The 25,341-nt window shown below is 36.5% G+C and overlaps 1 protein-coding gene across 2 annotated transcripts in view; it reads left to right on the top strand.

The window, feature by feature from the left end:
* Positions 1 to 25,341, top strand: part of OLFM3 (olfactomedin 3) — a 205,117-nt gene that overhangs the window by 161,623 nt on the left and 18,153 nt on the right. For both annotated transcript variants that reach the window (XM_017547606.2, XM_017547605.2), the window contains exons 2-4: positions 9,343 to 9,489; positions 15,461 to 15,616; positions 20,379 to 20,598. In XM_017547606.2, the coding sequence (XP_017403095.1) occupies positions 9,343 to 9,489; positions 15,461 to 15,616; positions 20,379 to 20,598 (523 nt within the window). The remainder of the gene's footprint in view (positions 1 to 9,342; positions 9,490 to 15,460; positions 15,617 to 20,378; positions 20,599 to 25,341) is intronic.

The following is a 25,341-nucleotide window of genomic DNA, read 5'->3' as shown; positions in this document are numbered from 1 at the left end:
GAGCAACATGTTTGATATTTCAAAGAAAAATGAAAACTATTGGTTTGCGAAATAGGAATTTACAAATCCAAATAAAAGGAATTTCTTAGAAATTAATTCCTCTGCCCTGAAATAAAAGGTATAGAAACAAAACAGGGGTGTTCACTCTCATGTGGGTTACTCCAGTAGATCAGAAAAAGTCAGATATGAAAAGAAAGTAGCCCTCCATATTCAAGTTGTTTGCAGTTACTAATAATAATCTATCAACCAATGTTACTTAACTGAGTAAAGTCTGACCAAATAATTACATAATTTGCCCAATTCTCCCAGTGCTTAAGGCACCAGCAGAGCACATACAAGGCACACTTTGACCTGCTTTTACATTTTCATTTCCTTTAGGTTACTTATGGAACCCCAGAGCCTCCATTGCTGAGAGTCTCTTCCCTACCTTCATGAAGTGGCTTGGCAGGAGGGATGTAAAAGATTTGGAGTTATAAAAAAAAGCAGGATAAACATCAATAAATAATTACAAAACAAATAAACTTACATTGTCTAATATTTACTGAGCCCATTTTTTTTCAATGTCCAAGTACTTGATTTCAACAACCTCATTGTTGAATTAACTCTTTCAGGATAATGAATGTAAACTGAGCTACTAATGAATGAGTTATATTTCAAGCATGGCATCTTGATTCTGACGTGTATTTTTTGTGTACGTAGACATTGGCTTGGTTACTTTTTTATAGTTGACTAATGAGAATCAAATTTCCAAAATTATACATGATTATCTTAGGTCTTCTAGTTATCTTGCAAGTGAATTAAATATCTTTACTTACTGATTGAAATATTGTTACTTGAAAACTATAAAGCATTGTTGTATGTATGTGTCTGTTTTGACACAGACAGTTCTTACTTTTGATGCCCCCTCTTTGCAAAAACAGAAAAAAGAACAAAAACAGAAAATTTAGGAAAATGTTCACTATGGCCACTGATAATAAATCAGTAAATGGTATTCCCTGGAATGGAGAAAAGCTTTTTTGGGTGTTTCTTTTTTTTTTTTTATTTTTAGTATGCTTTACAGAAGAGTAATGTCTATGACATTTCCCTAATTATCCAAATGAGTGGTCATACTTTAAGATTTCCGTGGTGAAGAATGAATGCATCAGTATCTCTTAGACCAGGAACATAAGATGTGAATGCTAGAAAGGTCAAAAGGATCTTAGAAGCCAGTTACGTTCATACTATTTTTAGCAGCAGAGTTTTTTTTTTTTTCAAATTAAATTTTCTATGTGCTACACACATATTTTTGAATGAAATGAAATGAAAATTGAAAATATGAAAGAGGTCATGGATCAGATAAATATTTGGGAGAGGCATTAACTGGGCCTCCACCATGTGTTGTTTCCCTCACACAATCAGCTCCTTTCCTCAATCAAGACATCTCCTCAGAAGCCTTAGAGCTCTCAAGAATTTAGTTTGAAATATGACTGATCTCATTCAACCTCCTTATTTTACAAATGGGGAGACTAACTGGAAATATGTAAGCCACCAGTCAGATTTCCCCCATTTGGTTAATGGCAGAGCCAAGTGCAGAACCAATTTACATGACTACCTCCCTACTCAACGAAGTCATTTCACCATTGCCTTTGCCAGTCACTGGCCCTCTTGGCCTCTGGTGCCCCACTAGGTTCTTACTGCCCTGCTCAGATTGTTCCTAGGTCCCTGGATTCTTCTTTTTCCCTCCTACACACAAACACCTTTATTTATTTTTTTTAATTTTTTTTATTGCATTTTTGGTTTTGGGGTACATTTGAAGAACATGCAAGATAGTTGCATAGGTACACACATAGCAGTGGGATTTGCTGCCTTCCTCCCCTTCACCTATATCTGGCATTTCTCCCCATGCTCTCTCTCCCCAACTCCCCACCCCACACTGTTCCTCCCCGATTTCCCCCCAACAGACCCGAGTGTGTACTGCTCCCCTCCCTGTGTCCATGTGTAAACACCTTTATTTTTTAAAGTATATTTTCTCATCTCCCTGGCCTCACAGAGTTGGAGATAAGCTATACTCTCAATTATGTCATAACCATTCCCAAAATTTGTATATTCATAAAGAAGAAAAAATTCTCCTTTGTGGGCATTTTAGACATTGTGGCAAAGCAGTGAAAGTGGTTCTTTTGCTTATGGGAATTCATCCGGCTGCCTCTCAAATAATTCCAAGGGATCCTTGCTGCTGCTTCCACATGGAGGTCCAGCAAGACTTTTCCCTTAGACAGAAGGGCTGACAGCTCGCTGGCTCACTAAGTATTGCTGTAAAGTAGTAAACCAGCTCTTCTCATCAATTTTCTCACTCCATGTTCTCACTTTAAACAGTATGAACGGGATAAGCCTGCAATATACCAGACATACACACACACACACACACACACACACACACACACATACACACACACACGTATGTCTTGAAATTTGTGTGTTCATGGAATATGCAGAGGTTAAAAAACCAGATTAACATAAATACGATGGTTTAAGAAAAGCAGATTTACACAAATATGAGCATAGTCCTTTTTTAGAATGACAGTTTCAAATGACCTGGAAAAAGCCAAGAAAAATTGGGTTTAAATCATTCAATGGCAATTAAATCAATGTATGGCAGGTGCCTTTGAAACAGGGCACATTTGATTATCTCAAAAGCTGTTAAGAGATTTTTAAATTTCTAGGATGTTTTTATTAGTAAATAGTTAAATACAGCTCCTTATTAGGGGTATAAGCTCCCTCTTGTTATTTTCAGAATTTTGAAACATTCCTTTATCCTTCTTGTTGGTGTATTTCCTTTCTTTTTTTTTTTTTTTTTTTTCCCCTTCCAATCTATCCACTGGGCCCATCAGCCTTTGGAGGAATTGGTTTCTGAGCAGAGGAAGCCTCAGCTCTCAGAAGGATCAGACTCCCTCTGGCGCTGCTCTTGAATGCAGAGTAACTTCCCCTTGAGGCTGAGCTTCTGAGAAATCCCCCACACTGTGGCCTTCACGCCAGGAAGACCCTGGGAAAGACCAATTAAAAAAGCTGAGGACATTCAGCAGACACCTGCTGTTCTCAAACAGTCAGCCCTACTGCTGTGGTGGGCAGAGGCCTGGAAGGGACCTGTGGGCATGTCATTTGTTTTGGTACATTTTCAAAGGTCCAGCTGGCTTCTCCTCATAAATAAATACTTTGATGAGTTAGTCAATTTAAAGTTCTGTAAAATGAGTAGAATACCCTGAAATGAACTGTCAATATTCTTCTAAGTTTTTTAACCTCAATTAAGCAATGTGTTTTAGTCCTGGATGAAGATATTTGATTTAACTGATTTGTATATGACTGTTTTTCCCCCAAATTCTTTTTCTTCCCTAAACTCTTAGATAATGTTCATTTTGTGATAGGGCAACTGAACGAATTAAGGAGGGATGCTAGATGAGAGAACAGAATGGCAAATCTTGATGGTGACATTTGCTTTCTTATAGAAGAATCGTCACATGAATAAGAGAGTCGTTTTATTCTAGTTGAAGTGGCTGAAGCAAAAGTAGGGCCAAAGCGGGGAAACTGCAAACAGAGAAGTTCGGCTCCTGCCCCTTTGCTTTTTTCAGTGGAAGGGGCTGTCTGTAAAGCAGGGAAACACCTTTTATGCAGAGGTTGAATGGAATCACAAGAAGAATTTGCCAATGTTCCATTGTGTGAAAAGACATGGGACTAAATATGACTTTTGAGGACCTTCCTAATTCGAAGTCATTGTGATTTCCAAAGAGTCTTAGCAGAGGTCACATGACCAACCTAAATTCATTATTATTATTCTTTGAGACAGGGTCTCACTCTGTCACCTAGGCTGTAGTGCCATGGCACTACCTCAGCTCATAGTAGCCTCAACTTCCCAGGCTCAAGTCATCCTCCCACCTCAGCGGCCCCCCTTCCTCACCCCACTGAGTAGCTGGGACTATAGGCTACCACGCCAGGCTAACTTTTGTACTTTTTTCTAGAGATGGGGAGTCTCATTATGTTGCCCAGGCTGGTCTCAAACTCCTGGGCTCAAGCCATTCACCTGCCTCAGCCTCCCAAAGTGTTGGGATTATAGGCCTGAACCACTGTACCCTAACCTAAATTTGATAATATCTTTGGTTTTTGTTCATTATTTATTTTTTGCTTTTACAGTTGTTTTTTTCTTAAAGCCTGGAGGTTTCCTTCAATGAAGAAAGAAGAAGGTTTCCTTCTTACTTCAGTTCTAAGTATTCTTATAAGTAATAACAAGAAAACAGCTCTCAGTGACATCTTTATTAACATATCCTCCAGAACACAGCTTCTTTTGGCGTGGTCCGTCAACATCTAATTCCTGTCCTCACATTTCTCTTCTCTCCACACTGAACTCATTCGCATGCTAAACCACATTTCACTCTCTGGGACCAAGCCTATCTTCAGCCAGAAAATGTCTCAGGAATTTTTCATCACTCAGGTACCTTCCCTGTAAATCAAATAAGTTTTAATAAACAGATTTATTGTGCCTTTATGTCCTCCATCTGAACACCTCTTTCAGTAGCTATATCCCTTTTGGCCCTTTTTATGAAATACCCAGAAAATCAGCATAACACAAAACATCTAGCAATATTCAATCAGTTGATTTTCTTTTGTTCAAAAGATCAGAATTCTCTTACCTTGCCTGTACTTCCATCTAGACCCTGATAAGTGATTGCAGTGCCTTCCACAGGAATATCTGACTATATATATTGCAGAACCTTTACTGCTATCTGTTCCTCTGGGGTACCAATGTCTACTTGTTTCCATACTGTCTGAAGTATGCCCTTTACCTGCCTGGGTGCATCTCTTCCCATCAACTACAGTGGGGTCTGTCTCCTCTACAGCACTGTTTATGGTTACTGATGAATGGACATAGATGGTCTATTTACATTTATCCAAAGAGGATGAGCATAAAAAGCTCTGGGCTAAAAATTGGGGAAAACTGGTATAAGTCCTCTGTATGACAGTAACTAAATGGATAACTTAGAAAAATATATTTAAATTCTTTGAGTCTTAGTTTCCAATCTCCTCATAAGTAAATAAAAGTACTGTCTATTTCTAAGAGTAGTTGGTTCAAGAGAAGTAAGAATAAAACAAGAGAAGAGATTTTATAAGCAAAAAAATCTATTGAAATGCAAGGTAGTTTGAATATTTTTTACTTTTACCTGTCAAACCTCAAGATCCTTCTTTCACATTACAAAGGCCCTGAAGCTTTAGAACTGTCATATAGTAGCTTTATATTTATAAAGCACAGCTTTGTAATTAAGTTATAAGCAAAGAATCCAGACTTGAAATACAATTAAAATTATCATTTTAATTCTAATTAGAGCATTCTTAAATATTTTATGAGTTTTACAATATTAAAAACTGCTAAATACTTCATTTAGTTCTGCCAATTAACACAAAACGTTCGAAGAGAACTGCATCAGTAATCACTGTGATTATTAATGCTTTGAGTACCAATAAACTATATGCACCTTCCAGGTCTGAGCACTGGCCTCACAGCCATTCAGAAAATAATCCCTACGTTATAATCATTATGTATGAAAGGGGACTAAAATAATTGATGGTGTAGTGTGGTGGTTAAATTTCAATCTCTGTGGGGAGGCTGAGGTGGACAAATTGCTTGAGCCCAAGAGTTTGAATCCAGCCTGAGCAACATGATGAAACTCCATCACCAAAAAAGATACAAAAATTAACTAGGCATGATGATGTCTGTCTACATAGTCTCAGCTACTCAGGAGACTGAGGTGGGAGTATCACTTGAGCTCAGGAGGCAGTGGTTTCAGTGAGCTGAGATCGCCCTGCTGTACTTCAAATTGGACAACAGAGAGATACCCTATCTCAAAAAAAAAAAAAAGTTTAAATCTCTGAAATAAGACTGAGTACAAGTCCCAGGTTTGCTTAAAATGTAGATTTACACAAATCCCCCTACTCACTGATACTCCCTGTGTGACTTTGAGCAAGTTCCTTCCTGTCTCTGTTTCCTCATCTGAAAAATGGGCAGAATAACACCACCTAGTCCATAGGTATATTATGATATTCAAAAGCAATAGCACATATGAACTGCCAAGTAATGAATAGAACTCCATTAATGATGGCTATTACTATTGCATGTTTTATTGACACTGGAATAATTGCTCTTATAAGTTAAAATTGGAGCAAGTCTTTTCTTATGGGTATCCAAAAAACATCTAACTATGTCCTTCCATTCAAGGTCTTAGCTGGTTTTATTTTGATTCTCTTTTCAATGCCAGCATAGGTTCTCTAAAAGAGAACACTAGAAATACTCATAAAGCTTCTTCTATTTATCATTGACCCCAACAGAGAGGTCTCTAACAAAACCCACAGGACTGTCAAGCACTCATCTTTTCTATTAGGTTTTTGCTCTTTTGAGTTACCTTTTTCTTGTCAAAAAGGTGACTTTTTATAGTTTAGATCATTCAGAGTAACTCTGTATTAGAGGAGGTCATGGCTTTTTTCACTGACTCTTACAATAAGACAATTGGAAGTTCAAACAAGTCTGGACTCTTTACTTATATTGAACTGACACTTCAGGGGAAATGCTAAATGAACATTAAACCCTCTTCACCTTTCCCACTTCTCTGGTTCCAGAGAGCAACTGACGTGGAACTCTGTCATGATCAGCTCCACACTAGCTAGCCAAACGCTTGGCAAGTGCACATCAATATTAATGCTGCCAGGTTTCATAATCAGTGTTTGGCTTGTTGTTAAAATATTTTAATATTATAATTGGGTAGCTCCTGCTCCTTAGTCCAATAGCTTAATTTATCCTAGTGACAAGCCTTAATTGTCTGAAATATTTTAGATTTGTGTCCAGCGTTTGGAGAGGTCCAGCTAAAACTGCAGGGCCTATGTCCAGATATATCAATTGCATACCGTTACTCAACTTGAACCTTTAATTATATCATTGAAATCATTCTGCTATGCTGTTTCTATCTCCATTCTGTGGGTAGTCTGCATTAAAAAATACTAAAAGAATAACCCAGTAATCTCTAAGATCTTATCTAATTTTGATAATGTATAATTTTAAGTACATCTTTCTATCCTAACTGAATATTCATGCATAAGAGCTAGGAAGAAGGGATGTGGAGACTGTTAATGAGTCTGACCCCATTGGAAATTTCTATGAACTAAATTTAAAAAAAAAAGAGTTAGAAAATAAGAGATTCAAACAATATGTCTGGCACCATTTGCTTTACATAACAGATCAAGGACAATGACTATGGCCTCTTCATGAGTTTCTTGAGTTTATCATTTTTAACATCCCCAATATTAGTCCATGATTGTTGCTGGAAGACCTATCAGTACCTTGAAGTAGTTATCATTTAAGCTTTCAAAAGGAAAAGACCTGTGTGGTGGTTTATGGCATGTTATGAGCTGGAACCTGTCACAAAATATGCAGGAGATTGTGTCTGTTGTGCTGTGAATTCTAGAGAAAGAAGGCTCCACAGCTTATAGCAAATCAGTGGAAAAAGAAGTCAGCCTGGTTCGTGGTTTAGTTCCTTTAAGAATTTGTTCCCAGCCCAGTGTGGTGGCTCACGCCTGTAATTCCAACACTTTGGGAAGCCAAGGCCAGATGGATCCCCTGGGATCAGGAGTCCGAGACCAGCCTGGCCAACATGGAGAAACCCATCTCAACTAAAATAGCTTCTGTCAGTATAATGAAAGAAATTTCCTATGGAAAATTAAGAGAAGCTAGAAAAACAAAACCATCAAGATTATTAATACAGACATTTCTAGTTTATAGAATTTGAAATCTACATGTAGTAACTTTCTTCCACTGCCATATAATGAAAATAAATTTCTTTGGTGTACATTATTTGGAAGTCTATTAACGTTCTTGCTGAAAAAATGATTTGATAAAAAAATAATAATGCTCATCTTTGTGCTTGATAAAGTTTACTTGATAGGGCAAATGGGAAATATTTACATTTCTAATAGCTGGGCTGGGTGCAGTCGTTCATGCCTGAAATTCTAGCACTTTGGGAGGCCAAACTGGGTGAATCACACGAGCCTAGGAATCCAAAACCAGCTTGGACAACTCGGCGAAACCCCATCTCCACTGAAAATACAAAATTCAGCCAGGCATGGTGGGGCATTCCTGTAATCCCGGCTGCTCAGGAGGCTGAGGCAGGAGAATTGCTTGAACATGGGAAGCAGAGGTTGTAGTGAGCCATGATCTCAGCTGAGGTGGGAGGATCGCTTGAGCCCAGGAGGCTGCAGCAGGCTATGATCTCACCCCTGAACTCCAGCCTGGGCGACAGAGTGAGGCCTTGTGTCAAAAGAAAACAAACAAAAAATAAAACAAAACAAAAAGCTGGATGTAAGCTAACTGTTGAAATGAGATATATGAAAGGCAAATGACAATTCTGGAAAATATACATTAAATACTTAGTGAATAGAACAGGCAATTTCTTCACAACAGGTAGAAATCACAAGGGCTGAATAAATTGATGGTTTATAAAGGAGGCATTCCAAACAGGAAAAATGAAATGAGCAACATACGAAGACATGAGTCAACATAGCATGCTTGCATGATACACACAGATCAATCTGGTTAGAGTAAAGGTTTCTGCTGGGTGGTACAGAAGATACATCTAGAAACATAAATCAGGGATAAACTGCAGTAGAACTGGAATACCACCACTTCACAATTGAGTTCTAAGAAGGTAGGTGATACGTGCACAGAATTTATTGGGAAAATCAATTTGGCAGACTCTGCCAAAAACTCCAAGTCCTCTGAGTCTGCGTTTCTTGCAAAACAGTACTGGTCTAATTATTTTTACCTTGTATCATCAATGGTATCTTTCCTACTTTATTAAGTCTTCAACACATGGAAAACCTCCTTGCAACAGGACTTTGTTTCAGAATATCATGCAAGAATTATAATTAGAAAATAATATATTAGTAGTAGTAATTGCCATTTACTGTTGAGAAGATCATATGCAGAAAGACTAGCCATATGTGATTAAGTGGTTACTAGATGCTTCTAAAGTTGAATTAAAATGTCACAATATGAAAAAAAGCATTAGGAAATAGTATGATATCAAAATCAGTTACTAATATAGCACCTAAAGACGAGAAAGGATTTTGTTTCGGAGATTGATAAGGAGGGTATACTGAATGAAGCTATGCTGCCTATGTAAAGTGTTTAATATCTCTCTCCTAACTTTAAAGAATGAAAACATAAACTTAAATTGTCAAAAAAGGTGTTTTGCTTAAAATGCTACAAACCAATGCTCTCTTTGTCTTATAACGGGAGTTTGTGTTTTGTGTGTTTCCCATTGGTTTCCTCAGACTCAGATTAGTCCTAAAGAAGGGTGGCAGGTGTACAGCTCAGCTCAGGATCCTGATGGGCGGTGCATTTGCACAGTTGTTGCTCCGGAACAAAACCTGTGTTCCCGGGATGCCAAAAGCAGGCAACTTCGCCAATTACTGGAAAAGGTAGGTGTCCTGTGTCCCCTATGCATATTTTAGTAAAATCGACCATTCTTTGAAAAGGAGATATGGTAGAGCTGGTAATAGTGAAGAGGATTCTTTTGATTTTTCTTCCCCTTCTCAAATAAGCTTTTTCCTGTCCTTGAAAGGGCTACCTCAAGCTGTCCTTGTCCGATTTCTGTGAATTTTTAATTTTTCTAACCTTGACACTTTAAGACTGGCTCTCTACCATATACCTTAATCTCTAGTTGTTCTCTCATTAAGGAACAACAACAAAAAAAAGCAATTTATTCTGATGCCAGAAATTCAGCCTCGACGCTCAGCATCACACTAGACTCTTGGAGCTCATACTTTTGGATCCCATAACAACCTTGCAAAAAAGTTAAAATAATTACATGCAACATGCAAGCTATCTGGACAGATAATGAATAATTCCATATGTTTATCTTCATTCTCCAAGTCATTCCTTTTAACATTAAGCTCTTCAATTTCATTCAATAACATTCTCTCCATAATTTACTTAATATGGATTCATAACAATCAAATGTAGAATGTTTTGGATTTATTCTCTTTTACAGATAAATGTGAGCTCATGAAAAGTTATTCAGGTTTAGTTGGGAGGGAGGAAAACCAATGAATGGTTCTGTCCATTATTCTCACTCAGATTTTCACTGTGCTGGGCCCTAAATGTAGTAAGACAGCTGGGGTGGCCAGATTATGGAAAGATGACATGTTTGGATTTTATATGTCATCAGGAATTATAAGATATATTAGGTAGTATGTGTTTTAGAGGACGCCACACTTAACGATTCACTCTGTGTGATGTCATTTTTATGATCCACCCACACATTTATGGCATTGAATAGAAACTTTTTAACAAAAAATAAAGAGAAGCTAGAAAAATGAAATCAAGTTTTTTAATAGATACTCATTGTTTATACAATTTCAGATTGCCATGGTGACTTTCTTCCACTACTATATAGCAAAAATAAGTTGCCTCTGTGTATATTATTTGCAAGTATATTGAAACTCTAAGATTTTAAGATTTTTTTCATGTGTTTATACAAAGTTTAGTCTGTTTCTCCTTCCCCTCTTCTTGAAGTTATCATCACCTATTGGCTCTTTCTTCTTAAGCCTCCTTTTATAGTAAGATCCCGTTCTTTCGGCTCCCTCAATATCTGTCATCCGACAAGTGTATATGTCATTTTCATTCAAAATAGTGACTCCAGCTAACATGCATCTAAACTCTTAGAAACCATGACAAAGCCAGATAACCTCAGCACTTTGGGAGGCTAAGGCAGGTGGATCACCTGAGGTCAGGAGTTTGCAAACAGCCTGGCCAACATGGCAAAACCCCATCTCTACTAAAAATGCAAAAGTTAACTGGGTGTTGTGGTGAGCACCTGTAATCCTAGCTACTCAGGAGGTTGAGGCAAGAGAATCGCTTGAACCTGGGAGGCGGAGGTTGCAGTGAGCCGAGAACACTCCACTACACTCCAGCCTAGGTGACAGAATGAGAATTATTTTTATTCTTGCGTTTTATCTTCCAATGTTGATTTTTTTATTTAAATAAAAATTCAAACATATAGGACAATTGTGTTTGTTTACCAGGGAAATTATTTACATTAGTAAAATGATCTAATCTTTTACATCCAATTTTGCTTTTCTGTTAAATTGTATTTCCCTTCAGATAATCAACATTTTTCACTAATCTTCTTTTCTACCCAGAAATATATGTTTTTCTGCATGAATTAAGGTGAAACACTTTCTTAGACACCATACTTTATCTTCTGTGTTGCTGTTTTACATTACATACACCTACACATAGATTCAAACATGTCTTCAAATATCAGTTGAAAAAATTCAAATAAAGTACAAATGTCAGAAGTGGATAATTCCATTTACAGGTTCAAAGTAAAATTTCTTTCAGATCTGTGATAAAACTGGGAATTAGTGAAAGATGAATAAAACGAAAATATATGAAAGTATTTCACTGGTTGTTTGAAAACAATATAGAAATTAATATGACCACTCTATCCATCCAACATGTAATTTGTCTGAATGTTTTAAAGAAACTCTAGAACATCATGCCTTTAAAAATTTATTAATACATAAATGACAAAAAAACACAAATAAAATTTATTAACAAAATTGAAGTCACTACAAGGTAGATATATTAAATTTACCATATGGTAGTTTTAGGGCAATGGAGGAATCCTAAATTGTGTACACTCTTTTACAGTGGCCTGAAGGAGGTTAGGTAGCACTGGTTTTCTGCACTGATCCAGAGGAGAAAAGACATCTGAGACACCATGGTATTTCAGACTGATCCAGTCCCTGGCTGTCCTCTCTCTAGTTTCACATGTATCCAAGACACCAAAGGGAAAACAAGAGCATGACCTCTAAGTGCCTCCTTCACTTTTAACCAAAAAGATTGATTTAGTTGTATATAAGGGAATATCGTTAACAAAAACAACATTTACAACAAGAATTCCCTTTTTAGTATATTTTATCATTTGTATCCACTTCTTTCAATCCTTATAGACAGAGTAGTTATCTAAATTTACATAAAAGAAAACTGGTTGTCCAGTGTCACTCAATCAGTAAGCTCTGGGCTGTAACATCCATCTGCATCTTGTCAATGCTATACCAGTGTCACACAAAATGCCACAGGTATATCCATACTTATTTAAGTGATGCTCTGTTAAACATTTTTAACAAGTATTTATATAATTGAATATTAGAAAAAATATAATTGGTTTCATAGTATTTCAGGTCTTAGTATGCCAAAACTGAAATTGCTCACCTAAAAAAGTATATGTTTGTTAACTATATAGCTTCCCTGTACAGTTAAAGATGTGTTGTATTATCTAAGTCAATATTTCCTAAAGTGTGATTTTTTTGAATAGGATACTGCCAACATCCTCACCAATAAAATCAGTTTAAGAAACACTGTACATGATACTTCACTCTTGAAGATTTCTAATACACAGTTTACTACTAAAGGTTTTGTTAAGTCCCACAGTCAGGAAATGGGTTTATATATGTTAAACCCAAGTTATCCAAACATATTTAATCAATAGAACTTTGGTTTTTCAAGTGCCGCCTCGCTAATTATGAGAGTGAAAATCTAAGTTAATTTGTGTTTAAGTTCAAAAAAGCCCCAGATATTTTATTTATACAAAGAACAGGAATAAATAAAGATTCCAAAAGAATTATTTAAGAAAGGGGACAATGAGCTTGTCAAACTATGCAGAGAGAGCCTAAGCACAGAAACACCTATGGAAAGCTGAATCACAGAACAACTGCAGAGATAAGCTGACAAAAAGAGGGAATACAGCAGACAGGTCTCCTTCCCTACACAAGTCATCATGGGTATCCAGTCTCCTGTACCATCAGGAAACTGATGCTCCGTGGGCCTCCATAGCCATTGGGAAACTAAACAATCCTAGGTACAGGCAGCAGGAAATGCTTAAGACAACCTGGAGCCAAATGCTGCCCAATTAGGCAGCTCTATCTCTAGCCATTACCCCAAATGTACCTCTTCTAATTACACATGATTCTGCAATATAGATCACAATCAACTCTCCGCAAAAACTCTCTCAGTGCATTTCCCCATAACACAAATGAAGTTGAAAATTTACTTTATAGGGTGAGTCCGAGGCAAAAATAAAGACAGGCTATTTTAACTCTATCCAGAATGCCTTATCTTGCCCATTATTTTCTAATTGTATGGACTTGGTCCAGCTACATAGAATTATTAGCAGGATATCAGTTATACTAATGATAGATGTCTTCACAGACAAATGCTGTATTTAAATAGGTAGACAGATTTTTTAATGCAAATGGCTTTTCCGTATTCATGCTTAACCACAAATGAAGTTAGAAAATTACGTTGCATTGCATTTATCCACGATGGCGTTACCATGTTTTCAATGTTGTCTTAGTAATTTTGTGCTGCACTAAATATTTAAAAAATTAAAAACAAAGCTTTCTGAATATAAAACTGTTAGAAAATTAAGAAATACTTATAGTCCTGAAATGCTGTTGCCTAACCAGAGACAGAAGGGGGAAGACTCTTCTTAAAATTCTAACTACTTATTATTACCACTACAAACCCAAGATAATTTTACTCAATAAATATTTATTGAACACTTATTCTGTGCCTGGTTCTGTGTAAAGTCTTGGAAATGGAAGATATGAATAAGACACAGCTTGTAACCTCATGGAGCTCACAGAGGGAGAGCCACTTCCCTGCCCCTACCCCACACCCACATAACACAGTTAGTTTTAAGATAAGCCAGACTGTAATATGTCCTAAAAGAACAACCTTCAAACAGGGCAAGATGATGGATCAAGACAACATAGGGAACAGAAAAGGGTGAAAAAAAGGCAAAGAACTGAGGCAGGCCATGGCAGTATTCATTGCCTTTTACCACTATTATAGTTCTAAGGAATGTATCAGCTATGGGACCTTTACAGCTGGTCCACTAAGTGTTGTGACTTTATCTGATGACAAAAATTTGTGCCTGAACAAGTCATGCCTTTGTAATTCACATTTGTCAATGAAAATAACTTTTTACTGATTATATGTATGTGCATGTATGTGTATTTGATTTAGGATAAACAGATTGGCTGGGCTCTGTGGCTCATGCCTGTAATCCCAGCACTTGGGAGGCCAAGATGGATGGATCACCTGAGGTCAGGAGTTCGAGACCAGCCTGACCAATATGGTGAAGCTGCGTCTCTACTAAAAATTACAAAAATTAGCTGGGCATGGAGGCGAGCGAATGTAGTCCCAGCTACTCAGGAGGCTGAGACAGGAGAACTGCTTGAACCCAGGAGACAGAGGTTGCAGTGAGCCAAGATCACACCACAGCACTCCAGTCCGGGTGACAGAGTGAGACAAAAAAAGAAAAAAAAAAGATCAAATTATGTAAAGATCTTTACATTTGCTTTTCTCATTGAAATCTTTCCATGTTGAGCAGTACTTCTCAAACTTTGATAGGCATAGGAATCACTTGGGAATCTTGATAAAATGCAGATTTTGATTCAGTAGTTCTGGATGAACATTTCTGAGATCTTGCATTTCCGACAAACTCCTAGGTGATACGAAAGTTGTTGCTTTGAGTACTAACAGTACAGAGATTATCTTATTCTTTATAATGGATCATTCATATTCTATTTCTCTAATTATTTAACAGCTCCCCATTATTAGTGGCTTTAACTTTGTTTTCAGTTTTTTGCTGCCATAACAATTAGACCAGTCATTTTTTCCCTTTCATTTCTGCATATTTTATAGGTTACCTCTTTTTTACTTCTAAATAGCCCAGGGTTCAGTGAACCTGGGATGGCGCTATTGGCTTAAAATGTGTTTAACACCTGTCTACGAAGCACTTGATACAGTTACCATTTTCTGGGTCCCTTAAACACTATGCTGTTGAATTTACGCAGTGTTCCAGCACTGCTATAACTTGTCTTGGTCAGTTCCACCTCTCCCCTGGCACTACTTTAGATACATTAAGAACTTATTGTACTAGAATGAATGCATTCTACTCCTCTTGGACACTTCACTACCATCCGTAATTGCTAAACATCCTAGATATTTAAAAAGTCAGAATTAGTACTTACTGAAACAACTTATTTTGACATTTAACATGTTGGGGTCTTTTAAGCTTACAAACCCTTAAAATGAAAAACCTATTTTTAAAGCTTATTTTTCTAATGTATTAGACTAACATATTCAGTCAGTTCTAATGCTGGAATGCCCATTTTTAAATTTCCTGTCTAATTTTCTCTTGCTGAATTATTTAAATGTTTATCATGAAGAATTGTTCTTCTGAAAATGTGTCATATGGAAATGCAATTATGAATTTGGCACTTCTAGTTTTTATATTAACGACATTTTTGCTGTTTCTTCATGATTGCACAAACCTGCAAACAGATAGTAATTACAGACAATATTCTTGTTTAACAGGTTCAGAACATGTCCCAGTCTATTGAGGTCTTAAACTTGAGAACTCAGAGAGATTTCCAATATGTTTTAAAAATGGAAACCCAAATGAAAGGCCTGAAGGCAAAGTTTCGGCAGATTGAAGATGATCGCAAGACACTTATGACCAAGCATTTTCAGGTAGGTTTGACTTCTGCAATCTTGTCAATCCAAATCAGACTCTAATAGGATGGACAGCAGTGGAGCACTCAGCTAGAAATGACCGTTCATTGGCCCATATATGCAAGGTATAAGACTCATGGAGGATTTCAGTCATCTCTCCACTGAAACTGACCATTAGCAGCTGACAGGAAGACATAGAAGTCTTGCTATGAAAAAGCCTCATCCTTGTAGAGTTTGGTGGATTTTCTGAAACAAAGGGAAACTCCAAGGAAAAGTCATAATTAAATTATAAATATTTCTCTAATGGGTTCATGCCCTGCTAATGTGAAGAAAGATGTAGATGACATAAATTTTTAAAAGAAATAACTATGCCATAAATATGAGCATATAGAGTTGTTTTATACTTTATACAAATCAAGTCTTTTTCTAGATTTTAAGTGTTTTATTAGCAATTATTTACGAATACTGAAAATGGAGAAATAAATTATGCTATGGGACTTTTGTTAACTATGTATGAGAGAGTTATGAATTTTAAGGAAAAACTCTTGGTCTGATAATTCAGTTTGAGCTTCTGTTAAAAGTAAATCATCTGCCTTTCCAAGGCACAGCCCATAGTTCATAAAATACACTGTTGTTGCCCACTTAATAGCCTCTGTTTTTCTTGCCAATTAGGAAGTGAGAGTCACTGCTGATGTTGAGGGAGTGGATCTGAATTCAAGCCCTTGGACAAGGAAAGGAGCGCTTCCTGCACCTAATGGTGGCAGGTGGGGAGCTAGCAAGGAACGTGTAACAGAGTCTCTGCATAACACATTTTAATGTGGCAGAAAGTTTCATGGTTTTGTAATTTTCTTCAGTGGTACTCAAGAGACTGAGTAGAGAGGTGTGGAAGAGAATTATACCCTGAACTGGTTTTAAAGCTTTACCAAGAAGGTCATAACAGAGTAAAAGAGGGAGAGAAAGTTGAGGGTATTGAAAAGAGAGGGAATGGAAATGATTAATCATGAGATTTAAATTGAAGAGAGAAGTAAACAGGGCCAGCAGGTTAAGATATTAGGACAAATCAGAGCAAGACTTAGAAGATACAATAATAAGTTTAAATATTATTGAAAATGAAAGTATGAGTGAAATGGATAAATAGGAAACTTATGGATAACATAAGTATATGAGGTTGAAGAGCAAAAGAGTTAATTTTAGGCAGTGTTTATTGAGCCCAAACCACACACAAAGTACGGCTGGCCCCTCTGCTGGATGTATTATACATAATCTCTCTTCTACGAAAGACAGCTAACACACAGGTGAATTGATAGTGAGTAGAGGCATAAACATTACTTAAGAGCACAAAGGGAAGAGCAATTAATTTTGTTTTAAAAAGGAGAAGAATTACAGGAAAGCAGTTTGGGACTAGTGACCCTACCCCTCCACTACTAAATTATAGGGGGTCAAGAAAACCAAAAGATTTTCTGTGTCAATTTTCAATGCTCAGAGTTAGCATGTAGGCGGTAAAGTAACAATGTGAACCTAAGGTTGAGGTCATCGGCAAAGTAGAAAATAGTAAGCTGGCATTTAGTTGTGGGAAGAGCATTCCTAGAAGGAACTAACCAGAAGGAGAGGAGCTCAGATTGCTTGGTGCAGATGGACAATGCAGTGAGAATTCTGCAAAGCCCAAGGACAGCTTGAGAGTGTCAGGGTTGACAGGGCTGGGGAATACATAATGAAGTATGTGCATCTTGGAGAACTTTTGAGAGAAGACAGAAAACAAAGAAACAAAAAAAGATACAAAGCTGAGATAAATGCAAAGAAACATTGTCCTTAGTCTATAAATTGCCTAGCATCAAATTAGCCAGGCTACCAATAAGAAAGCAATTTACAGGCCGCAGCACCATGTGACATAATGGTTTGGATTTTCCTAGTTCATGTAATCCAAGTATATGCTGAAGCTATATGTCAAAATTCAAATAACAGTAATGATTACAACAATAGCTATTTTTTGGAACAATTATACATATTCAAGGCACACTTCTGAGCACTTTCAGTATATTAACTGTATAATCCTCACAGCAATCTTGTAACTCAGGTACTATTTTCATATCCAGTTTAAAGATAAAGAAACTGATGCACAAAGAATGTATTTGTCCATTCTTACACTGCTATAAAGATCTATCCTGAGACTGGGTAATGTGTGAAAGAAAGAGGTTTAATTGACTTACAGTTCTGGATGGCTGGGGAAGCCTCAGGAAACTTACAATTATGGCAGAAGGGGAAGCAGGCACTTTCTTCACAAGGCAGTAGGCTAGAGAGAGAGAGACAGAGAGTATGAATGCAGAATTACCACACTTTAAAACCATCAGCTCTCATGAGAACTCAGTATCAGAAGAGCATGAAACACACAGCTCCCACGATCAAATTGCCTTTTACCTGGTCCCTCCCCTGACATGTGGGAATTACAATTTGGGATGAGATTTAGGTGGGGACACAGAGTCAAATCATGTCAAAGAGGTTGAGTAGTTTATCCAGAGACATATATCTAATATGCATGAGAGCCAAGATTCAAACTCAAAAAATTCAACTCCAGACCTATACCTCCTAATATTAATGCTGCATTGCTTCTCCAAGTAGACTTTAGGTCTCTGAATTACAAATAATAATAATTATGTGCTCAATATATATTCGTGGAATTTACTTGTTTGTTGAATCCTACCGTGAGTTGGATTTTGCTCTAAGTGCTGGTACTATACTGGAAAAGAGGAAATGGAACATTCCAAAGTAAATTCAATATTGAAGAACACTTTTAAAAAATCTTCTTCTGATATGCAATTTCCATCTTTTCAAGAACACTCAGTAGGTTTTGTTTTCTACACTCTTTCAGATAGAAAGCTTATGCCAACTACTATACTTGAGATTGTCATTCTTATATGAAGAGATTGATGTTGCCTCTACTCTAGCTGAGAACTTGGCTGTGAAAGCAACATAGTAGAAAGTGAAATTCTAGAAGAGATTAGCAAACAAAGATCTATGCTATTCTATTTTAATCTTTTAAGTATTTGATTTGAGCATTGGGTGGGCTTTCCAATGCTCTCATACAAATTTCAAGAGCTTCACAATTGATTGCCAATAATCAAATTATGAATGTTGAAAAGATTAAAGAATATAAATACCTAGTTTTTAATTGAGGGAGAAGAAAAGCTACCAACATTTTGATATCACATTGCTTGCTTTTAATTATGCCCATAGTAGAATGTAAAACCTTTCATTGTAACGGTTGTTATAACGTGCAGAAACTGATACTAACAGAAATATTCTCATTAAAATCCTAATGAAACAATTGTGTCTTCCTTTAGGGATGCCACAAGATACTCTAACTAGTAAGTCTATTTCCAAATGAGCTGACAAAATGAGCAAAGCTCTGCAATTCTGCCTTTTGACTGTGATATTTAGGAATCTTTCTCATTATTAAGTCTCTTCTTAGCCTCCCACTCAATATGTACATGTGAACAAATTCAAAGATCCTGAACTTACAGAGGAAGTTGGAAATTTCCCCACAAGAAACTCAAGCCCATAAATCAGGGCAGCAATGGGAGTTCCTGCTATTTTAATGCATTTATAGTAATACGTCTCCTGAATGTAATTTTAAAAATGCAATTTTCAGCTCCTTAAATTAGTGAGTGTACAGTATGATTTCTGACAGCACCTATGTATTATTCTCAAATAATCATAAGAGGGACAATTCTTTCCACAAATGATATTATTTCCCATAAATTCACAATATGGAATCAAACTGCTAAAATATATATATATATATAAACATGCCTATTGAAATATATATGTAACACACGCACACATACACACACACACACACACGAAGTGTGTGTGTGTGTGTGTGTGTATGTGTTTGTCTGATGAAAATCAATGCTTCAGTTTCAAACAACTCTGTGTAACTGGCTCATATGTTACATAAACTATGCACCTTGGTTCTTAAAGAATTAATTCACTACAGGGGCAAGCAATTCTGCCTTACATAATGACCTCTAAAGTATCTATGTTAAGATAAATGGAGTCGAAGTATAGGTAATAATTCAAAATAGGAAACAGTAGCATACATTTCTTTGAGCCTTGGGAAGCTTCACATGATTTATTATGCTTACTGAACCTACCTTGATAATGAAGTTGTTTTAAAATGTATATTAAAAAGATCTAGGAATACCTGAGAACAAAGGAAAACAAAATTGGCAGATGGCCAAGATGGAAAAATTCTAAGTGTCAGAAAAAAGCTGATCCAGAATCCAAAATTGTCTGTATGTTCCCCATAACATGGATATTTGATAGATGAGTGATTAGATTCAACTGAGCAATTATAGGGTATTTGACCTATTTCCAATCACGTTATTCAAACTTAATTCATAATTAGAAGATGGATTCTGCTTATATTTCCTAACTAGATAATGCATTGTTCCCTGTATAAAATTTTAGCAGAAAATGAGATAGTATATAACCCATAGCTTCTACCATAGGAAGTTTTTCTAATTATGATAAGGCTACATTTGTTACAGAAAAGTATCTAAGCATTTAAACAAAGGGTTTTGTATGGAAAAGCTGAAATAAATGGACTTACTACTAATAATCACATGGCCACTTAAATTTTCACAAAATACTTAATTTCAACCAAAATCAATAAGGAGTTTTGAAGCTGTTTAAATAATTTCCTTTAGTATCATAATAAAAAGAACAGAGCAGCATGATCTGTTTTAAATGGCTCTCAAGAACAATAGGCTGCTTTTCACAGGAGTTGAAAGAGAAAATGGATGAGCTCCTGCCCTTGATCCCCGTGCTGGAACAGTATAAAACAGATGCTAAGTTAATCACCCAGTTCAAGGAGGAAATCCGGAATCTGTCTGCTGTCCTCACTGGAATTCAGGAGGAAATTGGTGCCTATGACTATGAGGAGCTACATCAAAGAGTGCTGAGCTTGGAAACCAGACTTCGTGACTGCATGAAAAAACTAAGTGAGTATGTCAATTTCATTTGTCTAAGTTACATTTTCATGTAGTTTCAAAGAAAATTGTGTTCTTACGTTTTATAAAGCATCATAAAATATCTAATTGTAAGAAATCAGAGCCTAAGTGTGAAGTGTCCCCTAATGACTTCAGCATGTCTAGGTACTCTGTGCTAGACTAATGGCTTCTTGATGTTTAGAGAACTGGTGGCTTCACATAAGTAGTCTGGCAAATATAGTCAACTCTACACTAGTCAATAGAGTTGACTGTATTTATACAATATATCTAATTGTAAGAAATCAGAGCCTAAGTGTGAAGTGTCCCCTAACGACTTAAGCGTGTCTAGGTACTCTGTGCTAGACCAATGGTTTCTTGATTTTTAGAGCACTGTGTTATCATTTGGTGGCTTCACATAAGTAGTCTTGCAAATACAGTCAATTCTATTGACTGCACTAGTGGACATACGTTTTATTTTCCAATACGTGGTATCAGTCATCGCTTGGCCGGGGGGAAAAGAAACGTTTGTTGCTGTTGTTGTTGTTAGTAGGGAAATTTAGAGACTAAGGAAAAGGAAGTTACCCTGGAACCAAATGTTAAACAGCAATTATTAAAGCAAACGGAAACAGGTCCTTCAATTTACAGCATTGTCATCAACTGCTCCGATCTACTGAAGAAATGAAAGGGAGGCAGCTACTTAAAGGGACTCGCCACTGTGTAAGGAGTCAAGTGTGTGCCCTGGGTCATGGACTCTAGTTCTTGCCTCCTAAAATGTGTGGTCCAACCTGGTCTGAGTTACAAACTCTTTCATGGCATCCATGAGCCAATTATTCAGTCGAAGTCAACATGGGACTAGTCTGCAACTTGAATGTAAAATAAACAAGTAGCCATGAATTGAATAGGAGGAGTGGTAAGTTTATTCAGGATCAGTATTTTAGTTGCAGGCATGATGTGACATGACAAAGAGAGCAACTCCATACCTATATAAAGTGTTCTCTCAAGAAAAATAAAACCTTTTGTGGAACAGAAAAACTGGGAAGAGGAGTAAAGCATTAAAAAAGAATGATTATTTCTACTAAAGAAAACTTCAGTGAACAAATGTAAACATTTAAAATACAATTTGAGTGGCTTACAAGAACATTTTAAAGATTGTTTTACAAATATGCTTCATGTGATAAAAAGAGATCCAAAATGCAAAATGTTACATTCAGTTATCATAGCATCAAAATAGTGTGGCATATTACTACATCAGAGGCTCCCCTGTTATTCTACCAGGATTTCTAAGAGAATCCAACAAAGTGAATCAGAAGGAAATAAGGTAAACCTGAAGGCCTAAACACATGTCCAAGATCCTCAGCTCCTTACTCCTCATCAAACACGGTCTACACTCTTTCATCTACAGTTTGTCTCCTAACAATCAACTATGTGTAATACTGTAGATCCTGCGACTCCAGCTTTCCTTCCTAACTCATCGTGCACATTATTTCCCAAGGGATTTTCTAAAGTATAAATATGAAATTATTTTGAGCTTCTTAAAATATCCTATGGATTCCTTATGTCATAGGATATAGTCCATGTCTTATGTGACCCTTCATGTGTGGACCCTTCTGCTTCTCCAGGCTTAGGTTTTGCCATTTCTCTCCTCACACACTAAGTGTCAGTCATGTGTGCCTTCCATGGTCTTACTATAGAGCAGTTATACGATACTGTTTGTTCCTGCTCCTGAAACACTCCTTCCCCTATGTACCCTCCCTTCATCAACACACTTTCACCTGCCACATGTGATAAACTATTCATTTGTCAGGTCTCAGTTTAAATGTTGTGTCTTGCTGGAATCATTCATTGCCCTCCCAGACTAGGCTGGTGTCCTTAACAGGCACTTCCAAACCCTGATATTTCACTAATGATTGGACTTCTCTTGTTTCATTATCATTGCATGTGTAATAGGATGTGTCTTGCTAGACTTTTTTTCCGAGGACAAGAGAACAATGTGTATCATGTTCACTCTATGTGTTGGACCTTCCAATGCCTAGAAAATTGCCTGGCTAAGAAAAGACACTCAATAAATATCTGGTGAACAAATTTACTCTATAAGGAATCAGAGAAATAGTTTCTATGCTTCTCAACAGAGCATTACCCATTTCAAGTAGCAGAGAATGATCTGTTTTACTTGTAACAAGAAATGCATCTTTTTAGCCACATCCTATTTGAGTCAAAATGGCAGGGCATGATGAGACTAAGCAAGGGAAAAGTCATTTCTTTAACATAGCACTTAAATAATTTTTTAATGTGCTCTGCTTTTATAATTCAAGTTGTACAGTTTATGATTAATATACAATAGGTAAACATTACTTACATAAGGAAATTCTGCTGTTATATTTGATTTTTTTTATATCAAGAAATATCTTTAGTTCAATGCTCATATTAGTGACAGGGCTTGCCAGATGTTGTCTCCACCCAATAAGATTAGAAGTAAATCTCAAATGAAGAATTACCCAGTGTCCTCAATATGCACATTACTTAGGGTGTTACAAAGAAATATCCCAATGCATTTTGCATTAACTCATAAAATATCTGGTTAAAGATTTTCTGCAAGAGACAGTCTGTAGGATTTGTCTGGGTAGGGCTTTGACTTACTTTTGAGGAGGAGGCCCGTTTGTTATAGAGAAACCATTCCAGGCCCTGAGAATCAGTTCACTTTTTTATTCCTAGCATATCACAATCAACCCAAGCCCATAGGCATTGCATGTAGTGAACCAGCATCTGCTAAGTAAAAATGCACTCTACTGAAAGCAAAGACAGGCAATAGGATGATTCTAGTTAGTAAACCCCCTGAAACTTAAAGTATGTCAGTTATGTTTTTGAGTGAACAATACAGAAAACTCCCGGGATTTGTTCAGTTTTAGAAATGAGCTTTCCTTCTACAGGTATTCTGTCTGCTTTACTAGATGGAAATAATCTGTACTGCAGATGGATAGTTCTATATTTTCCTCAGCTCTTTTTTAATCCCATTTGTTTGTTGTTTCTCACCCACATATTGCATCTTCCAATACTGAAAATGATATTTTGGACCAAGTGGGTTAATCTAAGTAGACCATATTCATCCTTTTTATTCTTCCTACTGAACTTTGCATAATATTTGTATAGTGTCCTTATGCTTAGGACTTGATCCTTAATAACTGCAACATCACGGATCTTTTCAATTAATTTTCTCCAGTGGATCACAATGTTAGAAATAATTTGATTGACAAATAAACTGAATTAGTTAATCAATATTTATTTTATTTTAGCTAATCTAAAATAAAACGTGGCAACTAATACAATACAAATATCAAACAGCAATAAAATCCACATTCAACTTTCTTATTTAATGAGATGGTTGCTGTATAAGTTAACTGAGATGACTCTATAAAATACTGAAAATAGTTCCTATGTTTCACAAATGCCTGCGTAGATTATTAGCAGCCCTCAGCTTCTTATTCACTTAGTAGAGAGGCCATTGCCACCAACAATGAATCTAACTATTTTGTGGTTTTTATCTCAAGAACTGGGTAGATTTTACTATCCCATCACATTTAAGTCAATTGACCACTTATTGAGCATCTCCTGAGGAAAAAGGATATTTTATCACCTGGACCACAGCCCTTAATTACAATGTAGAAAACATCCAGGCAAAGCTATACAGTCCTAATACAGTGAAATATAAAGCCACATGGTCACTGAAAAAATAAATAAATGAATCCTCATATTTTCTATTTTTTAAAAGAGCCACTCTATTTGAAAGAAGATGTCTGGTAGTATATATTACATATATTGCATAAATGTATGTATGTATATACACAACTGCAGAAGAAATCAAACATATAACTTTGAGTGTATCAGTAGGTTATAGTTTGATTAACACTCAATTTAGTATTTACATTCCCTGGCAATTGGTACAGTTTGGATCAATTCATCTCTGAGAACCCTTTAACTACAAGTCTAATATTATCTCATAAGTGTCTCATTATCCATATATCAGAATGCATGGACTTTGGGAAGAAAACTGATGTTAACTTCAGGACCATGAACAGAAGGGTAGATAAAAAGAAAAGCATATCAGGGGCTCAATTGCTCCAAAAGGGTCTATAATCTAGTTGTTATTGTGCTCAGATCTAGAGGGAGACATTGGATAATTACAGAATTGGTAATATAGTAACAAGAACAAGAAGACTTATTCATCAATGGCATCTTCACTCTACACAAATGCTTCTCAACCCACAGGGCCAATTAGCAGAGGGTAGAAATGGATTAGAGAGAAACAATAAAATTACAACAATGATGAATGTGTTTTCCCTCACTTTTTCAGGGGGTTGGTTTTAAATAAATGTCACAGGGTACATCACATGAATTTTAAGATGCTAAAAAACAAGCTAGTCTTATTGCCTGCAAGATCTAAGTTACCCTCAAATAGTAAATAAGGCCCTAAAGGAAACATAAGTCTTCAAGACCGCTAGGGCACCATGGGCACTATTCTGCTTATTTCTACTACAGAATTAATTAAAGGTTTGAAGAAATTGGGAAACTCTCTCAACAACAATGCACCCTCTGGCCTGAATGAGGTACAGTAATGGCCTTTTCTAAGTGCTTAATGTACTCCAATGTAAGAGAAGAGAATAAAGTCCGCTTGTCTTAATTGAATCATGTCACACTACTAGATATGCAGAATGTTAACTGTATGTATGTGAGAATTTGACTGAAAACATGGTTAAAGTT

This window comes from Cebus imitator, unplaced genomic scaffold (assembly GCF_001604975.1).
Source record: "Cebus imitator isolate Cc_AM_T3 unplaced genomic scaffold, Cebus_imitator-1.0 Scaffold199, whole genome shotgun sequence".
Lineage (NCBI taxonomy): Eukaryota > Metazoa > Chordata > Mammalia > Primates > Cebidae > Cebus > Cebus imitator.
Note: the sequence above shows the minus strand (reverse complement) of the source record. Positions and strands in the feature narration are given on the sequence as shown.